General features: G+C 63.1%; 1 protein-coding gene across 5 annotated transcripts; it reads right to left on the bottom strand.

Moving 5' to 3' along the window:
• Positions 1-1,155: 1,155 nt before the first annotated feature.
• On the bottom strand, positions 1,156-27,295 carry IGF2 (insulin like growth factor 2). 5 transcript variants are annotated; one of them, XM_060019504.1, is made up of 6 exons: positions 18,803-18,917; positions 17,634-17,703; positions 17,256-17,513; positions 4,887-5,049; positions 2,731-2,888; positions 1,156-2,318 (listed from the first exon to the last, which is right to left on the bottom strand). In XM_060019504.1, the coding sequence occupies exons 4-6, from the start codon at positions 5,041-5,043 to the stop codon at positions 2,079-2,081; spliced, it is 555 nt and encodes a 184-aa protein (XP_059875487.1). In that variant the 5' UTR covers positions 5,044-5,049; positions 17,256-17,513; positions 17,634-17,703; positions 18,803-18,917; the 3' UTR covers positions 1,156-2,078. The 5 variants fall into 5 exon arrangements, with proteins under 5 accessions (XP_059875487.1, XP_059875491.1, XP_059875489.1 ...); XM_060019508.1 differs by having other exon boundaries at positions 2,731-2,879; XM_060019506.1 differs by lacking the exons at positions 17,256-17,513; positions 17,634-17,703; positions 18,803-18,917 and adding an exon at positions 27,200-27,295.
• Between the last annotated feature and the right edge of the window lie 182 nt (positions 27,296-27,477).

Here is a 27,477-nt window from a genome sequence, read left to right as displayed (position 1 = left end):
GACCCCCGGGGACCAGCCACCGCCCCCGGGGGCCAGGCCAGGCAGCGGCCGTCTCCATTCCCCTCTGACTTCTCGGGGGGCACAGTGGCCAGCACCCCCGCGAGGCTCCACTCTCCACTCAACCCAAGCGACAGGGACAGGCAAAAATCAAACCAAGGGTGATAAATGGCGGAGGGCAGGACGGCGGCGGGCGCCGCAGAGGTGACAGGTGGTTGGCTTCGTGCGTTCCTTGTCCTTGGTCACTGCCCCCCTGTTACACGGGGAGGGGAGTAAGTTTAATTTGGTACATGAGCGCGCAAAAAGCTAAGGAGGGATAAAAAAAAAAAAAAAAGGAAAAAAGCCCCAGGAGAAGCCAATTAAAGGGGGGAAATAGATCAATTGGCGTCAATTTGGGTTCCTGATTCGATCTGTAATTCTGCACGTCTCCTCGTCAATCCTTCCTCCTGACCGTTTCGTCCAAACCCTTGCTGGACCACTTCCTACCCCAGAGCATCCCCCCCCAGCCCCCAATGCCCCCCCACCCACCCCACCAACCTCCAGACTTCCCACACTCCCCATGACCCTTGCCAGTCTCCAGGGGGCCCTCATTTCTGACAGGCTCCCCCAGGAGGCTGGCAAAGGCGAGCCCTAGGTGTGCTGGGGGTGTCCCCAGATCTCACAGGAGCACACCTAGGGGGTCAGGCGACGCGGCAGGGCATGTCTTGCTTGGCCACAGCCATCTCCACTCCGGCCAAACCCGTTCCTCGCTCAGCACGATAGTAGGTGCGTGGATGCCAGTGGGGTCTGGGGGCATCGGGACTCTCACTGCAGGTGCCGTGGGGTCAGGACGGGTGCCGAGAAGGAGGGGGGATCTGCCTCATCTCGGAAAGATGGAACCACCCGCGCCTGAGCCTGGGACACACACCCTCCCACCCTAGGGCGCATCCCAGGGGACCAGAGAGGAGCACAGGACGCGAAAACCTCATCGCAGGGCAGCTTAGAGAAGAATTTGGGATGGAATGCGGTCTCATCTGCACAATGCTGGGTTTGGGTATCCCACATATATGGGTGTGTGTGCGTGTGTGTGTGGATGCACGTGAGGGTTGTGGATGTGTGTGAGAGTGTGTGTGTGCGCGCGTGTGTGGATGTGTGTGAGTGTGTGTGTGTGTGTGTGTGCGCGCGTGTGTGGATGTGTGTGTGTGTGTGTGTGCGCGTGTGTGGATGTGTGTGAGGGTTGTGGATGTGTGTGTGTGTGTGTGTGCACGCGCGTGCAGGGTTGCGTGTGGGTGCGTGTGCTTTCAAAGGTGAGAATTCAGACGTAAAATTTTGGAGCGTGTGGGCGTTTATGCCAATTAAGTTTTATCTGCGCGAATTCGGGTTTTCTGTCCCGTGCACCGCTCCCCGGGTGTTGCTGGGCCCCCCCACGGCTCCACAGCGGTCTCAGTGATGGAAACTACGGGGAGGAACAGGTTTGGGTCTTCGGTGTCACACGGCCAGAGCCCGGCGAGGGTTGGTGGAGGAGGGAGATGGCTGGCGAGCAGTGACAAGCCTACCTGCAAATTTGGCGCCTTCCTTTCTCTTGGATGGTCAGTCACAGCCAATTGAAGTCCAGGTCCGAGAGGAACGAGAAGGAAGGGTGGGGGCCGAATTCTTTTATTTTGCCAATTGTTTTGAAGCCAATTTATTTTTAGTATTTTTTTTTTCAGCTAATTGATTTTTTTTTTTTTAGGGTTTTCTGGAAAGCTAGTTAGCTTTTCCGGTGTTGCTAAGAAGCCAATTCGTTTCAAGGGGGCCGACACGTTTGTGATTGCAATTTCGGTTGGGTAATTTGGGGGTAATTTGGGGGTGATAATTTGGGAGAGAGGGCGAAAGCCAATTGATTTTGTACATTTTTAAAGATTTTGTTGTGATTCCCTTAGCCCGATGGAGGGGGCCGAGGAGAGAGCAGCCTGACGTGGGGAGGTTGGGGCACGGGGGCCAGGTCGGGGGAGCCCGCAGACAGGACGGTACAGAGGTTTCAGCGGTGGGACCTGATGGAAAGGTCCGGTCAAGAGGTCACGAGTGGGTGGTGCCGCTTTGCAGAATTACGACAATTTGGCTCACTTGCGATGGCCGGACGCCTCAAGAGAGGCGCCCCCGTGGGCGGCGGGGTCCTGGGTGGGCAGGGCGATCAGGGGGCGGTGACGCTTGGCCTCTCTGAACACCTCCAGCTCCTTGGCGAGCGTGCGACCCCGGCGGGCTCGCAGGAGGGCGGGCAGGCCCCTGCGCAGGCGTTGGGCGGACTGCTTCCAGGTGTCATATTGGAAGAATTTGCCCACGGGGTATCTGGGGAAGTTGTCCTGAGAGGGGAAGGGCCGGTCAAGGGGTGCCTGGCCCCCAGCCCCTGCTCCCCAGCCACCCAGGCCCCGGGGGGACATCTGGGCAACCTGCTGGGGGCTGTCCCTAAACCTTGCAGCGTGCCCGACGTGTGACAGGTCAGTAACTCCCCCGGCTTCTGGTCAACACCACCACGGTTGCGGGGGGGGGGGGGGGCACGTGGCAAACATGTAAAGGACTCCCTAGCCGCGCTTCCAGCTGAGGAGCTGCTGCGCCCTGGGCCCCTGGCTTAGAGGTCACAGCCCCGAGGGGCTCCAGAGAGGGGGAGGGCCCCTCACAGGGGCCGGGCCGCCCACAGGCCCAGAGCTGGGGGGCTGTCCACGGGCCCAGAGCTGGGGGGCCGTCCACGGACCCAAGCTGGGGGGGCCGCCTTACCGGAAGCACGGTCGGAGGGGTCGACACGTCCCTCTCGGACTTGGCGGGGGTGGCGCAGTAGGTCTCCAGCAGGGCCAGGTCGCAGCTGCGGAAACAGCACTCTTCCACGATGCCACGGCTGCGGCGGTTCACGCGGCTTGCCGGCCTGCCTGGAAGTCCCACAGGAGGAAGGAAAGGGCACGTCAGCACCAGCGCCCCAGGGGGCTCCCCAGGGTTCCTCCAGCCAGCCCGCCGCCCCTGCCCTTGGGACAGGATGCCGGTCACCTTGCAGGGACAGCCGGCCTTGGACTGGAGGGAAGGAAGAAAGCGAGAGGGGGGCGCGCAGAGGCCCCAGAAAGGAGAGAATGGACAGCGGGGTGAGTGCGCTCCAGGACCAGCCCCCTGGCCTCTCGGTGCCTCCCTCGTCGTATGTAAAGTGGGCACGGCCTCCTGGTCCACCACCAGGGGCTGTTTGGAAAATGCACGGGGCCCGGCCCCACATCCTGGGATCCCAGGGTCCTGACCCAAAGGCCGGCTGGGACCCAGGTGCCATCCCTGAACCAACCAGGAGCCTGGGTGCCTGCGGCCCTAGAGCCGCCGCCGAGACAGGTAGGAATGGGAGGAAGAAGGAGAAGACGGGAGGAGAGGAGTGAGGACCTGCAAAAACCACGCCCTCCTTTCTTCCCGTCCTCCCCCTCTCCTCCACGCACAGGCTCCAGACTCAGCTGCAAGGAAAAGCCCCCGGCCTGCCTTCCGCCATCGGTGGGGGGAGGGAGAGGAGCCCCTAGTAAGGGGTCCAGGTGCAGGGTCGAAAGGGTTGGGGGCTCAGCCCGGCCCTCCTTTCAGGGAAACCTGGCGCCAGGGGGCCACTCCCCGGGCGAGGGCCAGCCAGCACCAGACCGTACGGTGCTATCTCCTGACCCCAAATGTGGCAGGAGACAGAGGCCACAGGAGAAGCCAGGGCAGGCAGGGGCCTCAGAAGCGTCAAGAAGCAGGAATGTTTTTTAAAGAGAAGCTCTGACATGCAAGACGGGCATTTTCGGCCCATTTCAGAGGGTGGGTAAGTAAAGGCTGCAGAAGAAGGTGCCTTGTGGTGGGTGATGGTTACGATGAGCCTTACGGCCACTGCCTGCTTGCCCCAGCCATGTCCCCACCCACACCCAGCCCTGAGCAGTGTCCGGCTGAGCCCAGGGGGAGCACACACTCCCTCCCCCCTCGAGGGTCAAGAAACTGCTCCCCAGTTTCTCCCGTTATCCGCATGGACACTCTCCGGAACTCCCCTGACCCATCCTGCAGTTAAAGAAACTGAGGCCCAGACTGCTGGGAAACGAGGGCAAGAGCCCACACCCCGAAGGAGAGCTCACCTCCAACGGGGTACCCGCCCTGCCACACAGGGCACAGGGGCAAGGGAGAGCAGAGGTCTCCACATGCCCAGCCGGCTCCTGCAGGTTGGGAATCAGAGAGGAGGGCGAAGAACAGAGCCCTCGGGCCAGCAGGCGGGCGCCCTGCACTGTGCCCTGCCCCTCGGGTGCGGGTCCCACCCAGGCCTGGGGGCCCCGGCGGTCCCCTCCTGCGGATGCAGCCGAGCGTGGGCCAGGCACACTCACGCCGCCAGCAACGTGTGCTTTTATTCTGACTGGTTTTCAACCCATTTGATTCCATTTAAAATCTCACCATCCACGGGTATCTGCCCGTTGCCAAGATGTGGGCAAAACGTGCGGGGAAACCAGTGCCCGCAGCCCTGCCCATGGGCAGGTCAGGGAGAAGCAGGAGGGGAAGGGCTGCCTCCCTGTGGGGGCCTGGGTCACCCCGCCCGGAAGCCCGGCCTCCAGCCCACTCTGCACCCCACCCGCACCTGCCACTTAAGGTCTGGTCCCCCTGTAGATACCACCGTTCACTCTCCCTCCCACCTGCAAGAAATCAGGGAGTGCGGGCACCGCCCAAGCACACCGTAAGTGCCTAATAAATGTGGACTGCGAGGGCGTGACTGCGCTCTCCAAGTCTCACAGCAAGGGCCCCGGGCTCATTCACCTCCGAGGGGCCTCCCTGGGCCCGACCCCCAGGCCAGGTGCGCTGAAGACCTGCAGAGGTGTCTGACATGCGGTAAGGAGGACTCCGGCATCTATCGAGCACCAGCTGCGTACACCCCTCCGCCCTCGCCCCGCTGAGCTACTTACTGAAGTAGAAGCCGCGGTCCCCGCAGACAAACTGGAGGGTGTCCACCAGCTCCCCGCCGCACAGAGTCTCACTGGGGCGGTAAGCAGCATAGCAGCACGAGGCGAAGGCCAAGAAGGCGAGCAGCCCCAGCATCGACTTTCCCACTCGGATCCCCATTGGTGTCTGCGGGCGGAGACAAGAGGCGTGAGCCCACCGCCCCGCCACGTCCAGGCCCGGGCCCCTCCCACTGCCCACCAGCCAGGGCGTCCCGAAATGCTGGCCCAGCAAGGGGATGCGGGCCTGCTCCCTTCGGGGACACTCAGCCCAGCCATCTCCTAATTTAAAGTCCAGTTACAGCTTCAAAGCACGGCTTTCTCCTTAATCTTAATTGTTTTAATTACAGAAGAGCTGGAGCTTCCACTGCTGACGCAGGCAGGATGCACAGCTGCCCCGCGTGAAGGGCTGTGTGCGGGGCACACCTCTGAGGGGCACCGAGTGCTAGTCGGTAATTTCACGTGGGGATCCCCATCGTTATTACTGCAGGGGCTCAGCCACACCCAGAGCTGCAGGGGCCAGTGCTGGACACTGGACCTGGCCTCCATCCTATGATGTCATGGGGGCGGGGCCGGCACAGGGCAGCGGCCACTCCTCGGGCCTCCCAGCGCCAGCCAAGATGGCAGACGGCCCCACCCCAGCACAGAACATGTGCATCTCAGAGGACCGGCTGAGCAAGGGTGCCAGGAGGACCAGCCTCCCTCCCAAAGCAACAGGGGGGTTCTGCTGGGCCAGCACCACCCTCCTCCCTCCCGCACTGCCTCTCCCACCCTCTCAGTCTGCGGCTCAGCAAAGCCTGGGTCAAGGGTCCGACGGTCAGCACGGCGGTGCCAGCCACGCTCCCAGGAGCCACCTTCTCCTACATCACTCAGTCCCTCGACTCCAGCCTGCCCTGGGCACCCCAAACACACATAAAAGCCGAAAGCCTCCTTTCCAGGCCTCGCATCACACTACCCAGGGCCAGGGACCTCAAAGTCCCTCCAGGACCACCAGGCCCTCTCCCCATTTGGGGTACCCAACCCCACCCCAGGAGCTGGAGAGAACAGCTCAGGCCACCTAGAGGCCAGACCCCCGGTCCCTCAGGGCACCGCCTAGAAGGAGAGGCACATCTCAAGACACACCCCCTCACAAGGTTTTGTGGCTGCAGACCTGGGGCAAGGGTTAACCAGGTCCCCGAAGGAGTCGGGGGGCTTGAAAGGGACCTTGACTCCTCTTGGGACGCAGCGAGCCACCCCTAGCCCTCCAAAAGGTGGAAGCCCCCCAGGCAGGCAGCCCCAGCCTGCCCTCTGCGGGCCCAGGTACGAGCCCCTTCTGGGGGGACAGTCTCGGCCGGGTGCCCCTGAGCCCCGTGGCACCCGCAGGCTACCCTAGTAAGGGCCTGGGTGGAGCTGCCCACGTGTGTCCCTCTTAGGCTGTGCACCCAGTGAGCACAGAGGCACCGAGCAGCACGCCCCTTGCCAGCCTGGAGCAAGGCTGCTGCATGCTGGGCCCAGGGGAATTTTGATGCAATAAATCGTGTAGGAAATGAGGGGCTGCGAAGGAAGCACAGTCTCGCTTAAGCTCCTGACGAGCAGGGCCAGCTCCGTGGAAGATGGAAACTGCCGCCTGGCTCAGCTCACCTCCTCCCTGCACCAGACCCCAGCCTGTCTCCCGACAGCCCGGTGCCGCCCCCCCCTCCAAATTCTAGGAACAAATTTGACCAGCTAGGGACTCGGTGCCGTCCGAGCGGCAGCCCCATCCTTCTGCAAGCCCAGCCACTCGGTGCGGGGTCCAGTCCAGGGCACCAGCAGAGAGCAGAAGACTAGACGAGGGGCATGCAGCTGTGCGGGCCAGGTGACCAAGCGGGCAGAGGAGGGAGGGCAGGGGCGACAGGGCAGAGGCAGAGGGGAGGGATGAAGGGGCTGGGTGGGAGGCCGCGGGCAGGGGCCAAGGGGCTGAGGCCGGAGCGGGAGGGCAGCCGGGTCCTCGCTCAACAGCCCCGGTTACCTGCAGCTGGACAGGAGGCTCGCTGGGGCTGGAGGAAGAGGATGCGGGAGGAGGAGGCTGGAAGGCTGCCTCAGAGGAGAAGCCAATGTCCAGTTTGCAGGCTGGTCAGTGCCTCAGCTTTTATGTCTGAGCCGGCTCCTCCCAGCCGCGGCTCCACCCTACCCCCACCCCTCTCCCTGCTGACCACTCCCCCCGCCCCCTTTGCTCCCGCCCCCTCCCTCCTTCCAGCCGTTCCCTTCTCTGCGGCACCCCCAACCGCCTTCCCCACCATCTCTTAGCAAAGAACGGGGGGCGGGGGGGCTCATCCTGCACCCCCAGCCCATCCTGGCACCGGGAAATGGGGGCGGGGGTGCAGGGAGGGGGGCTGCTTTCCACCTCCTTGTCTGGAAACTTCCATCTGCCCACTGGGGCAGGGGCAGTTACCCTCTCTGGGTTGTCCACTGCTGCCCTTTCGAGCCCTGGACCAGGCCCTCTCTCCAGATTACTGGTGGGCAATGTCGGGGACAGGGAGAGGGAGGCTGTAGGGGGTGCGCTGCCAATGCGGTGTCTGGCAGGACTCCTTTGCCAACTCGGCCCCCCTCGCTCCATCCTGGCCCCGCCCACCCAGTTTTCCTCTCTCGGTCTTGCTGGCACCGAGTCAACATACCAGGGTGGGTTTCTGAGACTTGCGCCCGTCCTCGTTGCACTGCCCCCCGCCCCCGCCCCCGCGGCACAAATCACAAACTTTCAGCAACACCCCCTGCACCCGCAAAGCGACCAGGAAGTCGCCTTGCAGACAGCTCACACCTCCCCGGGCACTTCCCAAGTCCCCACCCCGCCCCCCCCACCCCTCGCCCCCTCCTCCGCGGCACAGGGCAGAGCGCGGGGTTCGAGACGCGGAACGTGACCGACAGCCCCCCACCCTGTCTGCCCCGGGCCCAGCCGCCCCGGCCCGGCCCGGCCCGCACGCAGCTTACCTGGAAGCCGGCGCAGGGGCCGCCCACCTCCCTGCTGCGTATTGCAAACCGAACAGCGGGCGTTGGCCCTCCTGCCGGGCACTCCTCTGCCAGCGCCGCTCTGGCCGAGTCGCGGGGGCCGAATGTGCGACGGGGCAGAACGGGGGGATGGCTTTTTTGGGGGGGTGGGAAACTCGTCTGATTGTTTGGGGAGGACGGGCTGTCTGCGGGCTGGGGCGGGCCAGATGTTGTACTTTTAGGGGGGGAAAGGGTATCGGGAAATGAGGTCAGCTGTTGTATCAAGGATAGAGAGGGGCAGAGATAGTGAGAGAGACAGAGTGAACGTGAAAAGGGGGGGGGCCGAAGAGAGGGCGAGAGAGAGAGAGAGAGGACAGTGAGAGACGGGCAGGCGCACAGCGGGAGAGAACAGCGAGGAGAGAAACAGAAAGCGTATAATTAATCCACTTTGGGACGGCGAAGGCGAGAGGGCGGGCGTGGAAGGGGAGGGAGTTGGAGGCAAGGAGCTGGGGGGGGCGGGAGGGAGCAAAGGGAAGGCTGCGGAAGAAGAGAGGGGGCCGGGACCAGAGGCCGGAGAGGGGACGGGGAGCGCAGAGAAGCGAGGAAAGGGCGCAACGTCGGGGGCCGGGGAAGGTGCTGAGGGGGGCGGAGCGGAGGCGTCACCCGGGCCGCGGGCGCCCAGCTCGGTTTGGGCCGACGGAGCCCTCGGCCGTCGCGAGCCCGGGCCTCGGGGGGGGGCGGCGGTGGCGGCGCCGGGGCCGCTCGGGACGCAGCGAGGAGGGGGAGCGGCCGGGCTGCGCGCCGGGGAGGGCCGGGAGGGAGCGCGGGGGATGACAACGCCGGCGGCCTGCGAGCCGGACTGCCTGCGGGGGGGACCGCCTCCTCGGGCGAAGCGGGACGGGCGTTGAGGTAGATGAGGAGGAGGCGGCGGGGGATCCGCAGGCCGGCGGAGCGCGACCCCGCCGACGGCGCCCGAGATGGGAGTCAGCAGCGTGGCGGCGGACGGCGTCGACGCGGGGCCGCCAGCCGGGTGGAGGCGCTGGCGGGCCGAGCGCGGGCGGGCGTGGGCCAGGAGGCGGGGGCGGCCGGAAGGGGGGGGCCGGGGGCCGGCCTGGCCTCACGCAGCTCCGCCGGAGAGCAGGCGAACTCCGGGCGCCAACGCCCGGCTCTTATAGCCGCGCCACCCCGCGGCTCGGCGCCCGCTCGGGCCCCGCTGGCCGTGCGCCCGCGCCAATGGGCGCCCGCGGGGCCCTCGCCCCGCCCCCGGACCGCCCTCGCAACTCGAGCCAAGGGCGGGGGGCGGGCTTGGGGTCCCGGGGGGCGGCGGTTGGGGGGGGGCTGTGGGGTGCGCGGGGGCGAGATTGGATTGGGGGCAGGGATCGGCAGAGTTCGAAAGAAATCCCGAATCGCTATTCTAAAGTGTTTGGGGGCCCCGTCTTAGGTTCCGGGGTGCCAAGGTCCCCGCATTAGTGCACGGGGGACGCGGGGCGACCAGGGTGGGCGGCGTCACACGCCCTAGCGACGGCCAGGTCCCCGCGCCCGGCCAGGGGGCTACGCGGCGAGGGTGCCCTGTCGGAATGCGGGCGCAGGTGGCTCGACACTGGGTCGGGGGTCCCCGAGTGCCGCTGGGATGTACAAGGGAAGTGGGGAGTCCCTGGGCGCGGGCGGGGCGCGCAGCCGCCACCTGCCCGAGCAGGCGCAGCCCCTCGAGCCGCAGCCGGAGCCCGAGCGCCCCCCGGTGCCGCGCGGGAACCGGGGAGTAGCCTCGGCGGCCGCCAGGTGCGCTACGTGGGGAGGGCCGGCCGGGCCAGGACCGAATCTGGGCCAGGCATGGGGCCGGCCCGGGCTGCGCCTGCCCGGAGAGATACGAGCAGGGCGGGAGACATCGCTCAAATCCTACCTGCATGACCGGGCTCACCGGGGTGCATCTAAGCAGCTCGCCTTTGGGGCCCACCCAAAATATCCGGATAATAGTTCCCCCGTCCTCAGTGCGTTGGACTTGCGCAGACTCGGGTTCAGCCCCAGGGGCCACCACGATAATTTGGGGGTCTGGGGAAACCATCTCCTGGAGAGTTTGGACGATGTAAGAAGTCGTTGTGATTTTTACCAAGTCAAAAACCACGCACGAGCCCCCGCGCCCCGCCCGCCCCCAGGAGCCCCAGCAGCCAGCGCCCCTCCGAGGGGAAGGGGCCGCCGGCGGCGGAAGCCCGCGTCCGGCTCGCCCCCTCGCTCCGCCATCAATCACGTCGCCCGCGCTCGGCGCGCGCCTCCCGGAGTCCTCCGCCCGGCGGCTGGCGGCGCCGCGCCGCCCGAGCCGGGTGCGCCTGTCCTCCGCGTCCCTCCTACCCTGCGCCCTGCCTGCCCCGCTGGGGGGCCGCCGAGGCGCTTTCCCCACGACCGTGATCTTTGCAGAGAGCAAACGAAAGCGGCGCGGGTTTCAGGGCGCCCGGCCTAGCGAGCGCGGCCGCCGAGGGGCTAGCCCGCCGCAGGCTCCCGCGCCCCGCGCCGGTGTCCCCGGCAGCCGCTCGGGACGGCGGCGGGTGGGTTTGGGAGCCGGGCCGGGACGCGAGGCGGCGGGGAGCTCACCGCGAGGCTGGAGGCCGGAGGCTGCGTCCGCGGGCGCGCTAGGAGCCGAGGCAGAGAGCGAGCGCTCTGCAACGGGCGGCGGACGCGCTGAAGGTGAGCGAGACCCCGGGGGCAGTCCCCAGTGTCCGGGGGCAACGCCCAGTCCGTTGGAAGACCCGGGGACAATGCCCAAATTTGGGGGAAACTGGGGGCAATGCCCAGTCGTTTTCCTGGACGCGGGAGAAGCACTGCCTGCGTCCTGGAGGACACGCTGCTGGGCCAAGTGTGTTTGGGGAACACAAGAGAAATTTTCCAACTCCGAGGAGCTCCGGGGACTTCGTAGGAGACGCAGAGAGGCCCAGAACCAGTGCCCGTGGTACGCGGGATTGGGGAAGCTGCAGAGACCGCGGCGGGGCCGGGAACAATGCCCAAAGGCCGGGAACGCAAGTCAGAGCCGCCTGATTTGCGGGCGAGAGAACGAGTGTCCCGAAGTGGGGACCCAAGGGAGGTTGCGTCGGTGTGGGGAACTGCGATTCACGACTAAATTCGAGACTCCAGAAAGAGAGTCCGAGTCTGAGGACCGGGGGGATTTCTCCCTGCAACTGGGGGACAAGGGAGCCGCGTCTAAAATGTGGGGACCCCAGCATCTGGGTCAGCAAGTTTGTGGGGGGTCCCACTTTGTGGCGAAGTAGGTTTGGGGATGACCCGAGGAAAATGCTCAGCGTGAAACTTGGGAGAACCCCAGAGGCGTACTGTCTAAAACCGGGGGAAGAAAAACAATGGACACATTTTGGGGATCTAGGCAAATCGTCCATGCGGTGGAGAAGAGTGGAGATTAATTTCCACAACTTAGAAATTCAAGTTAGTGGCCTGGACGCTTGCATCACCCAGGGAAAGTAACTTCCATAATTGCTGTGGCTTTTGAGAAAATCCTCAATGTCCTTTAGAGAGTCAAGAAACACGATCTAAATTCGGGGCAACCTGGGGTGTGATCAGGACATTTGGAGAATGCCGAAAATCAATGTCCTTTTATATCTTAATTTTTACGTTGGTTTCAATTAGTTTATTTTTGGTGAACAGGAAAAAAATATATTTTCCTGGGCACTGTCTGCATTTGGGGAACCCTAGGAAGACGTGGCCCAAGTTTGGGGGAATCCATGAAAATTGTTCAATAGAGATTGGTACCTAAATTTCAGGGAACCTGGTTAGTAGCAAGGAAGCTTGTAGGACGCGGCCTATAATACCTGGGATTTCCAGGACCCGGGGATTTTTTTCGGTATCTGGGCAATTTCACTTTGGGAGGCCTGTGGAAAATTGCCTAAATTTAGGGGGACTCGGGGCAAGGATCATCAAGTCAGGGGACCCATAAATCAACGTTCAAAAAAAGATCAATTCTTTTGTGGAGGGGGGAAAATAATCTCAGTTTATTTTGGAGGGCTGGCAGGCAGTGTCTCAATCTGGAGGCCCCAGAAAAATCATTTCTGAATCTGGGGATCCAAAGAAGCTCTTCGAAGTCCTCAGGAGAAATGAGGGTCAGTATCTAAGTTTTATGGGGAAAGGATTCAGAGTTCCTAAGTGGTGGGGCCTGAAGAATCAGTGCCTGCAGCTGGGTATCAACAGGGGGTTTGCAGTGTCTGGGAGACTCAGAAAATGTCGACTAAATTTGGGGTGACTCAGTGGGTGCCTGAGATGCCTTGGAGCCCAAGAAATCGGTGCCTTTCTGTGACAGAAGTGTACCATTGAATGTGTCTGGGGGGCCTGGAGGGCAATGCCTGATGTTGAGAACCCAGCGTGTCCAAATAGAGGAAAGGGTCCAGCGTTGGTTGGCCCGGGATATGGGATCCGTTCTGAGTTTTAGAAAACCTGGATTCTTGTCAGTAAGCTCGTGGGGCCCAGGGAATTTTTTAATATTCAGAATGTTATGAGGCGGAGAAAATATTCAGAATATTTGGTTACTGGGACACTCAAAAGAGCTTGGTATAACAAGATATAGGCTCTGTGAAAGAGTTTGTTTTGTGCGTGGTTTGACCCAGGGGGACCTGGGAGGTTTGCGATTTGGGGGAATCTGCCTGTCCACGATCACAATTGAGCGCACCTTGGATAATTGCTCCGCGTGCTTTCGGGGCCTGGGTAAGTGTCTAAATTTTAATGAACCCGATAAGTGGCAAGGAAGCTTGGAGATCCCCGGGAATGAACGCCCCATATCTTCATGGCCCACCAAAAAAAAAAAAAGGGGGGGGGACCAGAAATCAATGCGTTTTGGGGACCAGAAATCATCCGCTCAATTTTGTGGAACTCAGGAGATCAGAGCGCAGACTGTTTATGATTCAGAAAGGGGATCGGCGTGCTTTGGGTGTAACGCCTAAATTTTAGTGGAGGTATGGGAAGCAACGTTCAGACCCTGAGGGTCCCGGGGAAATGGCTTAGTGTGTTGCGGAGGTGGGGGTGCCTAGGATTCTTTGTGGAAAATTTAGGGAACCCAGGGTGAGGCCAATACAGTTGTGGAACCCAGCAGATAATGCCCCGAACTCTGGTGAACCAGGGGAACAGGGCTTCAGTGTGGGGGGCCCAGAACAGGGGTGGTAAGCTTGGGAGCCACTGTCGTCCAAAATTACGGGGACACAGGAAGAGAGCTCCACTTGTTTGGGAATGATGCCTAAATGCCAGAAAAACACTGTGCACATTCTGGGGAGCCAGGCGAATTGGTCAGCCTGACCACAGGACCCAGGGTTAATGTTTAAATCTTCCCGAATAGGGTTTGCCACTGTGTAACTCTGCAGAACCTGGGGGTGGGGCTGGGGGGTATATAAAATTGTGAAGAGCCTGGGAGAAAACACCCAATGAGTTTGGGGACCCAGGCCACTAGTGTAAACCTGGGAAAGCCAGCGGGGGTTATGCGTTTTCAGATCCCCAGAAATTAATGTGCAAAAAAACCCCAAACCAAACCAAAAAAAAAAAAAAAAAAAAAAACCCTTGTGACCTGGAGAAATGTTGAATGTACTGGGGGGACCTGAGCAAGGCTTAAATTTGGAAGAGACCAGAAAATATAATGTCTGCGATCCGGAGGAGCGGGGAAGGTGCTGGGTGGGTTGGGACCCTGGGAATGGAGGGCTGCGTTTGAGAGGTTGAGCTCCGGTGCCCGGGGAAGCACCCGCCGCTGGGGATCCGCCGCCCCCGGGACTCGCGCGGAGCAGTGGCGCCCTCCCCGGGGGACGCGAGCGCGGGTTGCGCGGCGGCGGCGGCGGCGGCGGCGGCGGCGGCGGCGGCGGCAGTAGCAGCTCCGGGGCTGGTGCGCGGGACTCCCAGGGGCGCCCTCCACCCCGGCTGGCACATGGCTTCTCCCGCTTTTGCCTCCTGGGCCATGAGAGCGCTTCCGTGCAGAAGCCCGGCAGGGCGGGCGTCGGGGTGGAAGGGAGAAACCCGAGAGCCGCGGGGGAGCGATGGGGCGCTGCTCCCCCGACGCTCCCGGGGCTCCGGGCTCCCTGCTCGGCCGCCTGCGAGGAGGCCCGCGGGCTCCCCGCCGCCGCCGCGCCCCACGCGCTCCCGCGCTGCGAGCCTAGGCGAAGCCGCGGCCGCGCCGCCGCCGCGGGCAGGCTCGTCCCCGGCTCGGTTTGGGGGCCCGGGAGCACCCCCGGCGGCCACCCCCTGCTCGCCCCGGCGCTCCGGCGAGCGCCGTCCGGGCCTTCCCCAGCCCCCAAACGAGAGCGAACCCAGTTTTGTTCTGGTGATGCGGGAGAGCAGAAGGCCTGGGAAAGAGGAGAAGAAAGTCGGGGGAAGAGATGGGGGGCAGGCCTGCACGGTGGCTGGGGGTCAGGGGTCTCCCTTCGTTTTTCTCGAAGAGAATTTTCACGAAAAGCCTCCCTCTCCGAGCTGTGAAAGCCTAGTTCCTTGAAGACAAACACTGAACCCTACCCAGCCCCAAGGCACTGGCGGGAACTGGATCACCCCTTCGGAACTGGGCAATGTGGGAGGTGGGGGACAGCCACCCCAGGGGCATCTGTGGGTTGGGGGTGCTGCCAGAGAGGGGCTGCTGCTGGGGGCAGCAGAATGGCGGGGCCTCTGGACCGGTATGCCGGCCGTCGCTTGTCCCCGCTGTCACCCCACAGAGGGACCCCAGCTAGAAGGGGGACACCTCAAAGCCTGACACTCTGGGAAGGCAGGGGTTAAGGCCATTGGACAGGTGTGGGGACTGGGCAGGGCTGAGGCAGCCCTTTCACAGGAGCTTGGCAGGACAGGGAGGACACCCCCCCACCTATGAAAAAAAACAGCCCATTTTCCACCCAGAGCCCAAGGCACGTGGGGAATGTTCCCCCTTCAAATTCCAGTCCGTATCAATCACCCCCGTGTCCATTCCAAGAACATCTGGCCTGTCTCGCCCCCCCTCCCGCCCATCACTGCCCCCCTTTCCCCCTCCACCAGCCTTCTGCAGTCCCCCGCGTCCCTGGCTTTCAGGCCTATGCCTATAGGAGGGAAGGCGAGGAGGGAGCCTCCGGAAGGGAAGCCTGGCTGCGTAGCTCCCTATTCTGTGGCAACTTGTAAATTGGGGGCGAGGAGTATTTTTAAGTGCCTGTCTGCGGACCCGGCTCCCTGGGATCCCAGAGCAGATTTCAAGTCCTGGATGAGGGCCTCTGCTGCCCTCGGCCCTGCTCTGGTTTCCCCACCTCTCCTCCAGTCCTACTTCCCAGGCTGGGGGTGGCGGAAGGCTGGGGTGAGACGTGTGTCAGTGGGGCTGCCTGGGCGCACCCATGCCAGCGGCCCTCTGGTGAGCCACTCCCCTGCTTTGTGCCCTGAGCAGGCGCCAGCCCTGGAGAAGCTGCCGCCGGTGCCTGCAGACCTGGACCTTGGAGGTAAGACGGCTGAGGCCACCTTGGGGTGCCAGGCTGGGCCATCAGGGCGAGGGGAGGGGGGCAGAGATGCACTTCCTCCCCGTGAGGGGCTGCCTGCTGAACCCTCGCCTTATTTAGTCACGAGTTCGGCTAAAGGGGCAGGGTTGTCGGGGGGCAGATCCGGGTCGCTGCGGGGCTCAGAAAGGGCACTGGCCGCCCCCAGCCAGGACCAGCCGCCCAGGTCGCCCCGACTTCCGGCCCCCCATGGTAGGAAGGGACCTGCCAGCAAGCGGGGCATGTCGTGGGGCTGGGGTCTCCCCCAGCACAGGGCTTGGCTGGCAGGAATTCAGCCCCAAGCGCCATTCCCCCCCCCACCCCTAACGACCTCCCCCCCCACCCTGCAGCAGCCCTGGCCGCCCCTCTAGATCTGCAAACCACATTTCAAAGAGAATAACCGTCCCCCCAAAGATTCGGACTCACCCCAGCAAGCCCGGCCCTGCACCCAGGCCCGCGGCTCCAGTGCTCCTGCCTTGCCGGTTCCCTTGCTCCCGCCCGCCCTGCAGCCGGCCTTTCCCACTCCCCGGTTTCCTCCCCCGGCTCTGGCTCCGAGCTGGCCGCCCCCCCCCTCCCTGGGACTAAGCCCAGCATTTTACAAACCCGGCTCGTTCTCCGAGAGTCCCCTGAGCGCCCCTCCTTCACCCCCCACCCCGCAGGGCACCCGCCGCTGGGGACAAGGACCCTGCCCTCCAATCTAGGAGGGATACCCGCTCCAGTCAGCCCAGCTGGAGGCAGGGGACCCAGGCCCCAGCTGGAACGCCAGGACCCGACGGCGCGAGCCACCCCAGGCACAAGGCACCACAAGCCACTGATCAATAAACCAAAAGTCAGAAGTACGTATGGGTCGGTGTGTGGGCAGCAGGGGAGGGGGCCGAGCAGGCGCCCTCGGGAAGGACCGAGGCGTCGCCACTATTGTACTATTTTATGTAGTGTCTGAACTAAAGACACCTTTAAAAAACGTTCTTGGTTTCTCTCTCGGATGCGCAGACCAGCCTGCAAGGGGGCACCTGCTGGGTCCCCCACTGCAGGCCCTGAAGAGTGGCCTCTGTCGCTTTGGGGTCAGCAGCAAGAACACAGACCCACCCACCTCCACCTCCAAAGCTCTCGGCGAGCCTGGAGCGAGCGTCCCTCTAGGGCAGCTTAGCCTGGGCCCCCACCCCGGTACCTGATGCATGAACCCTGCGGCCACCGCCACGGAGCTGGCTCCAGAAGTGTCCAAGGAGGCTCTGGCCCCTGGGCCTTTCTAGTCACCCCCCCGCGGCCCCCACGCACACACAGGAAGCCCCGCCGGCCTGAACACAATGGAATCATGACAGCAGCACTGAGAATGCCTCCCCGGCCTCTGGTCATACCTCACTCGCGCCTCTCAATTCTCAACAGCCAGGAGGGCTGCGACTGTCGCCCCCTTTGACAAATGGGGACACAGAGAGGTCAAACCACTGGTGTGAGGACCCACAGCCAGCAGCCCAGGACAGGGAGGACGGGTCTCACATGCCCCAGCTGAGCCCAGCTTTGCCGGGGTCCCCTATTCCTCCCCAGCGTATGAGTTTTTCCCGGTGTGCCCTCCTTCTTCCTTCCTCCTCAATTCTGTCCTCACCTTGACCCCCTCCCTGGCTTCTCCTCTACGCTGCTCCCCTCCCCCTTCCTCTGTCCTTCTTCTACCAGGAGCTCCCCTCTGAGGACCATGCTGCTGCCCAGACCGCAGGGAGCCCCCCAGGGAGAGAGGCACCTGGAGCCGACCACCCGAACCCCAGATTCCAGCTGTGTGACTCTGAACACACCCGCAGCCCCTCTGAGCCTCCACTCCTTGTCAAAACGGGGATGGGAACTAAAACTGCCAGGGGGGCTCTGAGCACCAAAGGAAATCAGGCCCCTGTACGGAGGCTGCTACGCAGAGATCTGTACCAGGGGACGCTGGGTCCTGTCCTGGGAGTCTGGAATCACTCACCTCTGCGGGGCTGGAGCTGACTGCCGGCTTCAGTTCTGAGCGGGTGGGGATCGCCTGGGCCACAGGCCGCAGCAGCTGACCTCCGGGCTGGGGTCTCGGGTGGCTCTGGCCTGCTGCAGCTCCGGCTGGCGCTCGGGCTGCGGCTCAGGCTGGGGGGCAGCCTGGGCAGGGAGCTGACCCGCAGGAGATGTGGGGCCTTGGGGCTGGCAGCTAGAATCCACCTCCTCTTCCTCAAGCTCAGTGGTGACTCTTTGTCCCCTGGGGAGAAGCGAAAGGGTGCTCCTAAGATGACTGCTTTTAAAACAAACCCACCCCCCAAGCCAGGGCCCTGGTCCCCTGCCCCTCCCCTGGCTGTTGGGTGGAGAGGCTGCAGGTCACCTTGTCAGGGTTTGGGCGGCGGCTCCCCTTCCGGTCCCTCTGGCTGCCCAGCTCTCCCTTTCTTAAAGCACTAGGGAAGGAGGAAAGTGTCCACAGTTCACCCGGAGCTGGGCTTCCGCAGCCAAGCCTGCAGAGGTGCCCATGGAACGGCAGGACACCCTCTTGTTGGACAGGCTGCCCCTTCCTGCTGTGGACTTCTGCCTGGGCATGGGGGCTGGGGGCTGCACACCAACAGCCTGCCTTGGGGGATCACAGCACACGCTATCAAAATTCTCCCCTGTACTCCCCAGCATTCCCACCTGGAATGGAAGCAAGGAGGGGGAGCTGGCACAAACCAAAGGACGCAGCTCTGCCTTGGGAAGGCAGCTGAGAGTGGGGGGAAGCTGGGCTTCTCTGGGGAAATGAACCTCTTCCCCACAAACACCACCCTGGCCGGACGGAGGCGTCTGGGACCCTGGGTGGTGGGAAGAAACACGTCATGCACAAAGTAATGCACTCCTGGCGAAACTACCCAGGGCAGGGGGAGCTGGGAGGGGGCCCGGGAGAACACTGTCTGGAGGAGAGAAGCTTTACTTTCTAAATCCTGCTGTGGGGCCCCAAGGGGCATTGCCCCTTCATTGTCCTTCTCACTCTCCAGTGACATGGTGGGATTCTTTTGGGGGGGGTTTAGGGAGTGGGGAGAGAGGAGGGAAGCTTTACTTTTTAAGTGGCATCAAAAAACCAAAAAACAGCTCCAAAATCTCAGGGCCCCGCCCCTCTGCAGTGTCCTGTTTGTCTTTGGTTGCCGTCGGGGAGGGTGGGGTGCAGCAAGAGGGAATTTCTCACGCAGAAAAACCCTGCCTTTTACATTTGCAAAAACAGCTGTGCCTTCCTGCTGAAAAGAGCAGCCCTACCCTCCGCCTCTGCCCCTCCCATTTTGCAGAAGCGCGAAGGAAAACTTACTTTCCTCGCAAAAGACTCGAGGGCTCTGGGCAACCCTACAGAAGAGTCCCTGTCCACCTGTCCTTCCCGTCCCGTCCGAAGTCGAAGCTCGCCTGCGTCCTCTGGTGCAGAGATCTCTCTGCTCCTGTTAACTGCCCCAGCCCCAAGCCCCCGGCCCACCCACGCCTGAAAGATCAGAATGCAGCTTTTCTCACACACTCAAGGGGGAGGGAGGGAAGCCCAGTCACCTGTACTCTAGCCGCTGCGTAGTCCCCGAAGCTCCCGGGCGGTGGATAAAAAGGACTGGGGAGTCTCTGGTGCCCCAGGCTCTCTGCCGAAACTGCCCGGGTGATGGTCCGCCGGCCGGGCCAATATTAGCAGTCGCCACCAAAGCAGGGGGGGCTCTGGCTGTGCTGCCCGGACCCTCCAGCCGGCTCGCCGCAGAGGCGGAGGAGGGGGACGAGGCTGAGGCTGGAGAGACGACGAAGGGCACTTTCAAAGTGTGCATCATAACAGGCCCCTGGAAGCAGGGGAGCCTCGCCGCCACTGAGCACGGCACCTGCTCGAATCCCAGCTGAAACTATACTTTCGCCCCTCACCTCCTCATCCCCTCCACGCCTTTCCTCAAGCCCCTCCAAATTTGGGTAGCTTTGCGCCAACTTGGTGGTGCCGGGGCAGCTGGCTCTGGCACCTTCCCATGTGAGGGCACAGCGCATTAGGGGGTGGAGATCAGGCCCACCCCTAGCCTGGCAGAAAGGCGTTTGTGGGCGTGGGCGTTAGCCGGAAGCACTCCCTGCCTGCTGGAAGGTGGGACTCTTCGGAGGGGGTGGAGAGTGGGTAGGGCCTCACTAGATTGACACTTGGCAGTCACTCGACACCCTGGCATGCCAGTGGGCGTGGCACGGGTAAAATGGGGGCGGGGCATAATGGGGAAAAAGCCAGGGTTCGAGAATGGTCAGAAAAATCTTTCTTCATGGGCTCCCCACACAGCTGCAACACAATGCGGCCATGTCCGTCCTTCTTCCAGAGGCAGGGGACTCACCTGGGAGTTTTCTCCCTTCCCTAGTGGCATCTGATACTACCCCCTACACCCTACGTGTGGTGCTGGGCACCCAAGGATGCTGAAGCAAATGGAAGGCGGCAGGTAGCGAGCAGCAGTGTCCTGCTCACAGGTACCCCTGGGTGGGACGACTGGGGCTCACAGTCTTTTGAGCTTGGCAGAAACTCCAGTTGAGGCATAGACTCGGAGGTGTCAGAAGCTGGTGGTGGTGGTGGTGGTGGGGACCCAGATAGAAGTGCTGCCTGATTATACACTAAGCCTCACTGGGAACTTAAACTTTCCTGAGCCTTCAGGTAGAGCAGGAAGCAGATCAGAGACTCACTAAGAGGCAAAGACACGTGCTGTTCCCAGAAGACCACCAGTCCACACCCTCCCTGTGCCCCTGCACCCCAGCTTACCAGCCTGTGTTGGGGGTTAATTCTCCCCTCTCCCTTTGTCTTTCAAGCCCTCACCTGAACTTCCTTCCTTAGCTGGAGGTATACGTCATCTGGTGGGAGGACAGGGCTTTCAGTGGGGAAGAGAGCCAGACTTGGGGGGACTCAAATCTCGTGGGGGTGTTCTAAACAAAATGCAGATGCCCCAGAGCCATACCATCCTCTGGGAGGAGGGCAGGTGGGCCTCCTCACTGGTGTCTTGGGTGGGGAAGGATGCAGGGATACTAACGGTCCTGAATCAGGTCCAGGGCACAGAGAGGGGACTCAGTGTGAAGCAGCCCACAGTTGGGGGGATGCAGCAGTCACGTGCTCACGCTGGCTCTGCTTTGGGTTCTGTGGCTTTGGAGTCTTCACAGCCTGTGCCACACACCTATGCCCGCCCCCCACCCCCGACTCCAGTGTCCGCTGCCGGGTGCCCAGATGTCACAAGAAGCTACTTGCAGGTCCCTAGAGAGAAACGTATCTGGGACTTCCCAAGCCTCAGGTGGGGCTAGAGAGGGTGAAGGGCTGACCCCACGTCAGATGATGGGGTTCCATGGAAGGCCCACCAAAGGGGGTGTCTTGAAATTGAGAAGGTGGGCAGCTAAGGGGTTGAAAGGGCAGCAGCCTTTCAAACCCACAGATCAAACTCTTGGAAATGTGGAACCTCCCACCCCTAAAACAGTGTATGGAATCTGAGCTCTGCCCTAGTGAGAATCCCCGTTTCTGGCACAGCCCCAAAGGGGATCTCACCAAGGCAGGGCTGTTTTATTCCATCAGAACCTTGAAGCCCAGAGTGTTTAAGCAAAGGAAGGCGAGCAGAGAAAGAGTTTCAGGGTGGGGAGCACCCATGGGGGACTAGCTAGGCCATGGTGCCACTGAGTCAGGACTAGAAGTGTTGTGGGTGTGAGGGCTGTGACCCTCGACATTCCATGTACTGTCCATGGTGGGAACACATGGCCTATAGGGGATACAGGGTAGTGGGAGAGAAGGGACAAATTCGGGGTGCACCTCACAGCATAAACGTCACGGCCCCACTGCCTCTTAGGCCTGAGAGAGGGTTATCCCATCCTGGGCTTCTGGTCAGATCCTAGTTATGCCTGAGAGACTTAAAGGACCCTTAGAAATTCCCTAGTTTCCTCCACTTGGCTGCTTAAGTGGCCTCATGCTGACACCTGGTGGCCAATTCTAGAATTACAGCGCCCGGCTCAAAAGTTCTTCGGAGCGGCAATCTTGGGGCACCCTGGGGAGAGGGCTGGGGGCAAAGTGACAACATTCTTCCTGCAAGGGGGAGGCCCCCTGCAGTGTCGGGGTACTGGTGGGCTCTGCACCTTTGCGCTTGGATCTGAGGCTCTCCTCTGCCCCCGCCCTGGCATTACAGAACTGACGGTGGAAGGAGGCCCAAGGGAATTCCTCTCTGGCGGTTCCGATCCCAGGGGTGTGGCGAGGTGATGCCTAGAGTACAGGTTAAACCCGGGACGCCTTCCCAGAACATCCGCTGTGTTCTGAGAATTAGAGAAAACTGTATTATGTTTATATCAATAAAATCAGATTCGTTACTGAGAGGCTCTGGAGCAGAACGTTTGGGACCCCCATCCTGAGGCAGGGTCCCCGAGACCAGATTCAGGGGCTGAATCTTGCGCCCGCGACCCACAATCCCCGCAGGGCTTTCCAAATCTGACCCGAGCCTGGCACCTTGTGGCCACATCGAGAAATGCACCCGCAGCCCCAGAAAACACCTGGCTGTCCTAGAAATCAATATTGCCACGAGGATAACAGAAGAGCCACTTTACCAAACCTGAGAGCCGAGAGAAGAGGGGGGAGGAAACGGAACCCCCATGCTGAACTCACCAGACGTCCCGAGAGCCCCGCACCACTGGGACCTGTCTGACCCAGCCACCTCTGTGCGGGCAGCTGGAGAGGCCAGGGTGAGGCCACCCCAGGGCAGCAAGGCCACAGTGGGAGGGCCGGGGGCTCATGCTGTACCACTCACACTGCGGTGTATCGAGAAGGGGAGAGGAACGGGCACGAGGAGACCTGGAGGCTGACCCGGCTCAAATCCCTGCTCTGCGGAAGGACCTGGGCGAGCCCGGGCACCCCTGGGAGGCCACGTGCCTCTGACCTCACAGGCTTGACATGCTGGTGCCTGAAAGCCCTTAGGTCAGCGTCCAGCACAGACCACATACTAATACGTGTTTGTTATTGTTCATCATTATACTCTCTCAATGCAAAAGTATGTTTGCCCCCGACTCCCCTGACCGACGACACTAGAACCTTCTTTCCTGGGTGTTGGTAGCTGAGTCATGGCCCCGGCTGGTCCTGGGTAAAAGCGGCCACCTGAGAGGACTCTGGAGTTTGGGGGGAGGGGGACTGGCCAGGCAGGGAGTCTTGCCCTGTCGCCGGGCACAAGGGAGCCCCGGATCCCCTGGGCCATGCGCATCCCTTCCCTCATCCTGCTTTCGGCCTCATTCAAGACGTGTGAGCCCTCCACGACCCCAGCCCCGGGCCTCCTCCCTTGGGGAGCTGTTCTTCCTGGCAAGCCCCACCCAGCACCCCGACATGCCCACAGGCCACCCCTGCTATTGAGGAGCTGCTCCTTTCCCGTGGAAGACGCATCAGCGGCCTTTTGCCTCTGCTGCCCGCAGGGGCAGCAGCCTGTGGAGCACGAAGGCCCAGAGAGGGGAAGTAACGTGCTGGAGATGCAGAGCTAGAGGCCGCAAGAAGCGCCCTGCGCCCGTGGTCCTCCCTCGGCCTTCCTCACCTACACGCCTGGCCCACAGAGGACAGCGCGGTGCATGCCGGGTGCGTGGGGGCAGCCTGAGACCACGGCCTGTCCTACTGGGGAAGGAGCTGAGAATACAATTCAGAGGACCTGCGGACACCATGGCAACGGGCCTGGGGGGTCCCCACTCACACACATCGCCCCACTGGACCCTCACCACCAAGGCGGGAAGAGTCTCCTCGGGTTCCCTTTTGATGGATGAGGAAACCGAGGCTCAGAGATGCTATGTTACTTTCCCAAGGCCACACAGCCATGGGCAGCAGAGCAAGGACTTAATCCCCAGGTGCCTGGCTCACCAGCTCTCACCCTTCAGCCCTGAACTGGCCCGAGTGGACCCTCCTGCTGACCCCAACATGCTGAGGGCGTTCGGGAGGTGAGGCGTCCACAGGACTTGACCCATTGTGTCCTCCAGACCTCAACCTGCACCTTCTTTTTGGCCAGGGCCCGGAGGACGACATCTCCGTGTGAACGCGGCTCCCAGTGTGGCTCCAGGGAGGGTGGCATGGACTGCATGTGCCCCACGGCAATCCCTGGGCTTGGTTTGCACCTTCGGCCGTGACAGCCAGATGCGGACACGATCTTAAGGTCTAGGCTCCTGAATGTGGACACAGGACTCTTCCTCCAGGAAGCCTCCCAGCCTGCCTGGTCTGACCTCCTCTGATCTGTGCAGCTGGAGTTGGGGGCCCCCTCAGCCCTCCCCTCTCCTGTTTTTCCTCTAGCTCTTCCTCCCACCCGGAGTCTGGCCTCTCTGCCCTCCCCGTTCCCACAGCTGGACCCGGGTCCAGGAAGCAACCCCAGCAGGTGACCAAGAGCAGACCCATCGTGTAGGCCTCAAGGGAGGAAGCCCATCTTCCATCCTCTCCCTCTCCCTGACCCTTGGAGGGTTTCTTGGACAGGCTGAGTTTGTTGGACCTCAGGTGGGTGCCAGGGAAGGCCAGGGAGACCATGGAAGGCTATGGAGGACCAGAGAAAGCCAACAAAGGTCACAGAGGGCCAGAGAGGGCCAGTGAGAGCCAGGAAGGGTTAGGAAGGGACAGAGCCTCGGGTTCAGAGCCGGGGCCCCCATGTTCACCTCCTCCCAGCCCTGTTCCTGCTGCCCGCTGAGCTACCACGCAGGCCTGACCCGCAGCCCAGAACCTGAGGCCCAGAGAGGGAAGGGGGATTCCAAGGTCCCCCAGCAAGTGGGCCATGGGTGTGGGAGGGGCAGGCAGGGTGCCCCCAGGGAGGCCAGGCTGGAGCAGGGCCAAGTTCTGAAGTGAGGATGGACTTTGAAGAAGAAAATTGTGTGCTTTGAGACGCAGTGTGAACGGCCTCAGGCTGCAGGGCTGCCGGGCGCCGGCTCTGTTTTCCAAAAACACAGATGGACTGGGCAGGGGGTCAGTGAGGCTGGCGGAATGCGCTCCTTGCCCCCCTCCGCCCCCCCATCCCCGCCCCACGAGGTTCTGATGGGCCAGCAGCGTGGTCCACATGGGGCTGCAGAAGGTGGGGCACCCGGAGCTCACAGGCTCTGGACCCCCAGGCTGTGGAGGCCCACCTTCATCCCTGGCAAAGCACAGAGCCAGACTTGGCTGGGAACGACCCTGTGACCTTGACCCTAGGTCTACGTCTCTGAGCATCTCTGGGTGAAGGGAGCCTGGGAGGCAGCACCCACTTGCAACCCCCTCCTGAGGCTCCGGGGGTGCCCCCAAGATCCCATATCTCAGCCCAGTGCTTTGGAGGGTGGGGATTGTGGAGTGGCGGACCCAGGCCCAGCTTCTGGGGATAGCCTCAGGGACCCATCTCTGGGCTCCTGGGCGGGGATTGTGGAGTGGCGGACCCAGGCCCAGTGCTTTGGAGGGTGGGGATTGTGGAGTGGCGGACCCAGGCCCAGCTTCTGGGGGTAGCCTCAGGGACCCATCTCTGGGCTCCTGGACACTCTCCCAGGGGTCTCCGGGTCAGACCCCCGACAGCGGCAGGTGGAGGAAGTGGGAGGTTTGAGCCGAGGTGGGGTGGGGCTGGCGGGCTGCCTGGGGACGGGGTGGAGCTGAGGACCCGGGGGTTGGGGGCCGGTGCTTGGCTGGGGAGTGGTGGGGAGCCACCTCCGCTGGTCTCCACTTTCGAAGGACTCTGCCTCGCTGTTCCTGCACCAGGGCCAGAAACAACAGTGCGGGAGGGAGGGGCGTGGCCGGTGCCCCACCGCCCTGCTTGTCTGTTTATCTCCACGCTCCCAGACCCATGACCACCCCCTACCCCCAACATTCTTTCTGGAACTGACCTCTCTCTCCTCCCAGCACCGGGAGGGGGAGATGGGGATGGACATGGGAAAGAGCTAACCCTGACCCAGCTGGACCCCCGCCAGAGGCCTCCTGGGCCCAGGGTTCCTGGCCCCAAAGCCCCCGCCTCACGTGAGCCTTCTGGCCCGAGTGGCCAAGGTGGCTACAAGCAGAGCGAGGGGCCGCCTGGCCTGACGGCGACAGCCACCCCGCAGCCCCCAGCCTCAATTGCCCCAGGTCCTGGAGACCCTCAGCCAGGGCTCCAGCTCGCACGGGTGCCTGGCTTGCTCAGCCAGGATGGGGGCCCTGGAGGAGGTCGGCCCCAAGGACTTCCGGCCCCAGGTCTCTGATTCTAGAGGGTCAAACTCTCACTGGAGACGTTTCCAGAATGTTGGGGGCCCGGAACATTTGTCCAGCTGCTCCCCCAGGAAGCCTGGGCCCGTGAGGGGGGGTGTGTGGGCTTGAATGGGGGGCTGAGACCTCGGCACCCTCTCCCCTTCCTTAGCCTCATGGCCTCCAGAGCCCGGGGCGGCCAGCCCGTTGGGCATCCCCCGGAGCCCCTGTGCCTGCTGGCAGGGGGGAACGCGGGCGGCGTGGGCAGCAGACCCCTGCGGAGAGGACCACTGTCCAGGACAGTAAGCCCAGCACAAAGTGGAGTGTGGCAAAAGCGGGGCTTTGGCGCCCTCTGCTGGTTCTGTCTGTGAATGACCGCTCTGACCGCCTTGCCCGGCGTGGACGGGTGCCCACCTGGTAAAACCGCCCGCGCAGGGGACCCCACCCTGCCTGGGTCCCGGGCAGGCTCCCCAAGGTGGGGGCTCACAGCCTAACTGGACACAGACACCGGCCGGGCTCTGCCGGGGCTCTGCCTGGGGGGCCTTTTCCAGGAGATCAGGCCACTGGTTCCTGGTCTTGTTCCCTCTTCCCAGCCTGGCCCCCACCGAGCACCAGGCCCGCAAGGGCAGAGAGCCCACCCCAGCATCCTTGCGTCCACCTCCCATAGCCCTCAGGATCTGCTCAGGCCCGGAGAACAGCGAGGACAGTAAATATTTACTGCCAACAGGAGAAGGCAAATACAGCCCCAACGGCCAGGTGGAGCTGCCAGTTCATCCGTGCCAGGAGCAGATGCAATCCGGGGAGCCAGCCTGGAGGCAGCCACACAGGCAGAGTGTCCTTAGTGGGTGGGCACCAGAGGGCCTGACCCCAGCCTCTGTCTCCCCATTAGGAACACAGGGGCAAACAGCACACACCCGCCCCCCATGGCACGCGTGACAGTGCAACACGGAAGACGCAACAGTGAGGGAGTGGAACGTGTTGGGGGGGGCTGCTCTCGGCACTTGGACCCCACTGCCCACGTGAGGGTTACACACGGGCCTGCACACCGCTGACAGCCACCGCCAGCCGCATGGGCCAGTGGAGCCCAGGTCCCAAGGGCAGGCCAGGTCTGCCCTCCAGTTCCCAGAAGGGGCGGAGCCTGGGCCTGGGTTGGGTGGCAGAGCCCAGGTCTGCGGGCCTGGCTTCCGTGGGGCGATGTGGGGGGGGGGTCCAGAAGCGGGGGCACCTGGGGTTCAGTGCCCAGGGCGGTGCCGAGCAGGAGACTGGGTCCGATCCCGCCCTCGCCCCCGGGGTCCTGACGGCCCTGGGCAGCCGCTTCTCCCTCCCTCCGTGACCCCGTCCCTGCTGGGTGTATGGAGGGCCCCCACCCCAACTGTTCGAAAACACATCCGCTGGTACCCAGGGGCTGGTGGGAGCGGCTGGGGCGGGGCGGGTCCTGGGCCTCAGAGCTGCAGCGGGTCTCAGGAGGGGAAAGGAAGACAGGCCCCAGCCCAGGCAGGGCGCGAGGGCCACGTCACACCCTGACCCGCCACGTTCCCCACCTGGTGGGCTCCCCTTCCGAGCCCCCCCCACCACCCAGCGCCAGCCGCGCTGAGAGTCCTGCTGGCCGGGAGGGCCCCGCCTGCCCCGGGACCCCAACGGCCTCCACCCTCTCCACAGAGTCTGTTGGCACCTGAGGGGGAGGGGGAGCGTCCGAGTCGTCCCCAGGGTCTCACTGGCTGGCAGGGCCTTGAGGGCAGCCTGACTCCAACCGGCCCACTTCCCAGCCCCAGCTGCATGCAGCCCGGCCTCGGGCACCCACATACCTCAGCTCCTGTGGGGTGCCCCTGCCTCCACCCGTGCTAATGGGCCGCCTGGGTGATCCCATGGGCAGCCTGCCGCTCACCCTGGCCACCCCCCCTCCCCCTCCTCTTCCGGGTCCAGTGTCCGGCCATCCACCTGCCTGCCCAGCCCTGGCCTCCACTCCAGGGGCGGGGCCTGCTGGGGGCCTGCAGCGTCTCCCCTGGGGTGGGGGGACCGGGGTGAGAGCCTCGGGGTCACAGGGAGGGCCGCCCAGCTGGCTGGGTACCAGGCCGGCCTCTGA

Source organism: Delphinus delphis, chromosome 8, assembly GCF_949987515.2.
Source record: "Delphinus delphis chromosome 8, mDelDel1.2, whole genome shotgun sequence".
Taxonomy (NCBI): Eukaryota; Metazoa; Chordata; class Mammalia; order Artiodactyla; family Delphinidae; genus Delphinus; species Delphinus delphis.
The sequence above is the reverse complement of the archived record's forward strand: the minus strand, read 5'-3'. Positions and strand labels throughout refer to the sequence as shown.

Coding starts and splice junctions, on each gene's coding strand:
- IGF2 (XM_060019506.1), bottom strand. CDS start 5,043: ATGGGGATCCGAGTGGGAAAGTCGATGCTGGGGCTGCTCGCCTTCTTG. Junction 2,889..4,886: donor GGACCGCGGCTTCTACTTCA/GTAAGTAGCTCA, acceptor TTCCTCCTGTGG/GACTTCCAGGCAGGCCGGCA. Junction 2,319..2,730: donor CCCCTCCGACCGTGCTTCCG/GTAAGGCGGCCC, acceptor TTCCCCTCTCAG/GACAACTTCCCCAGATACCC.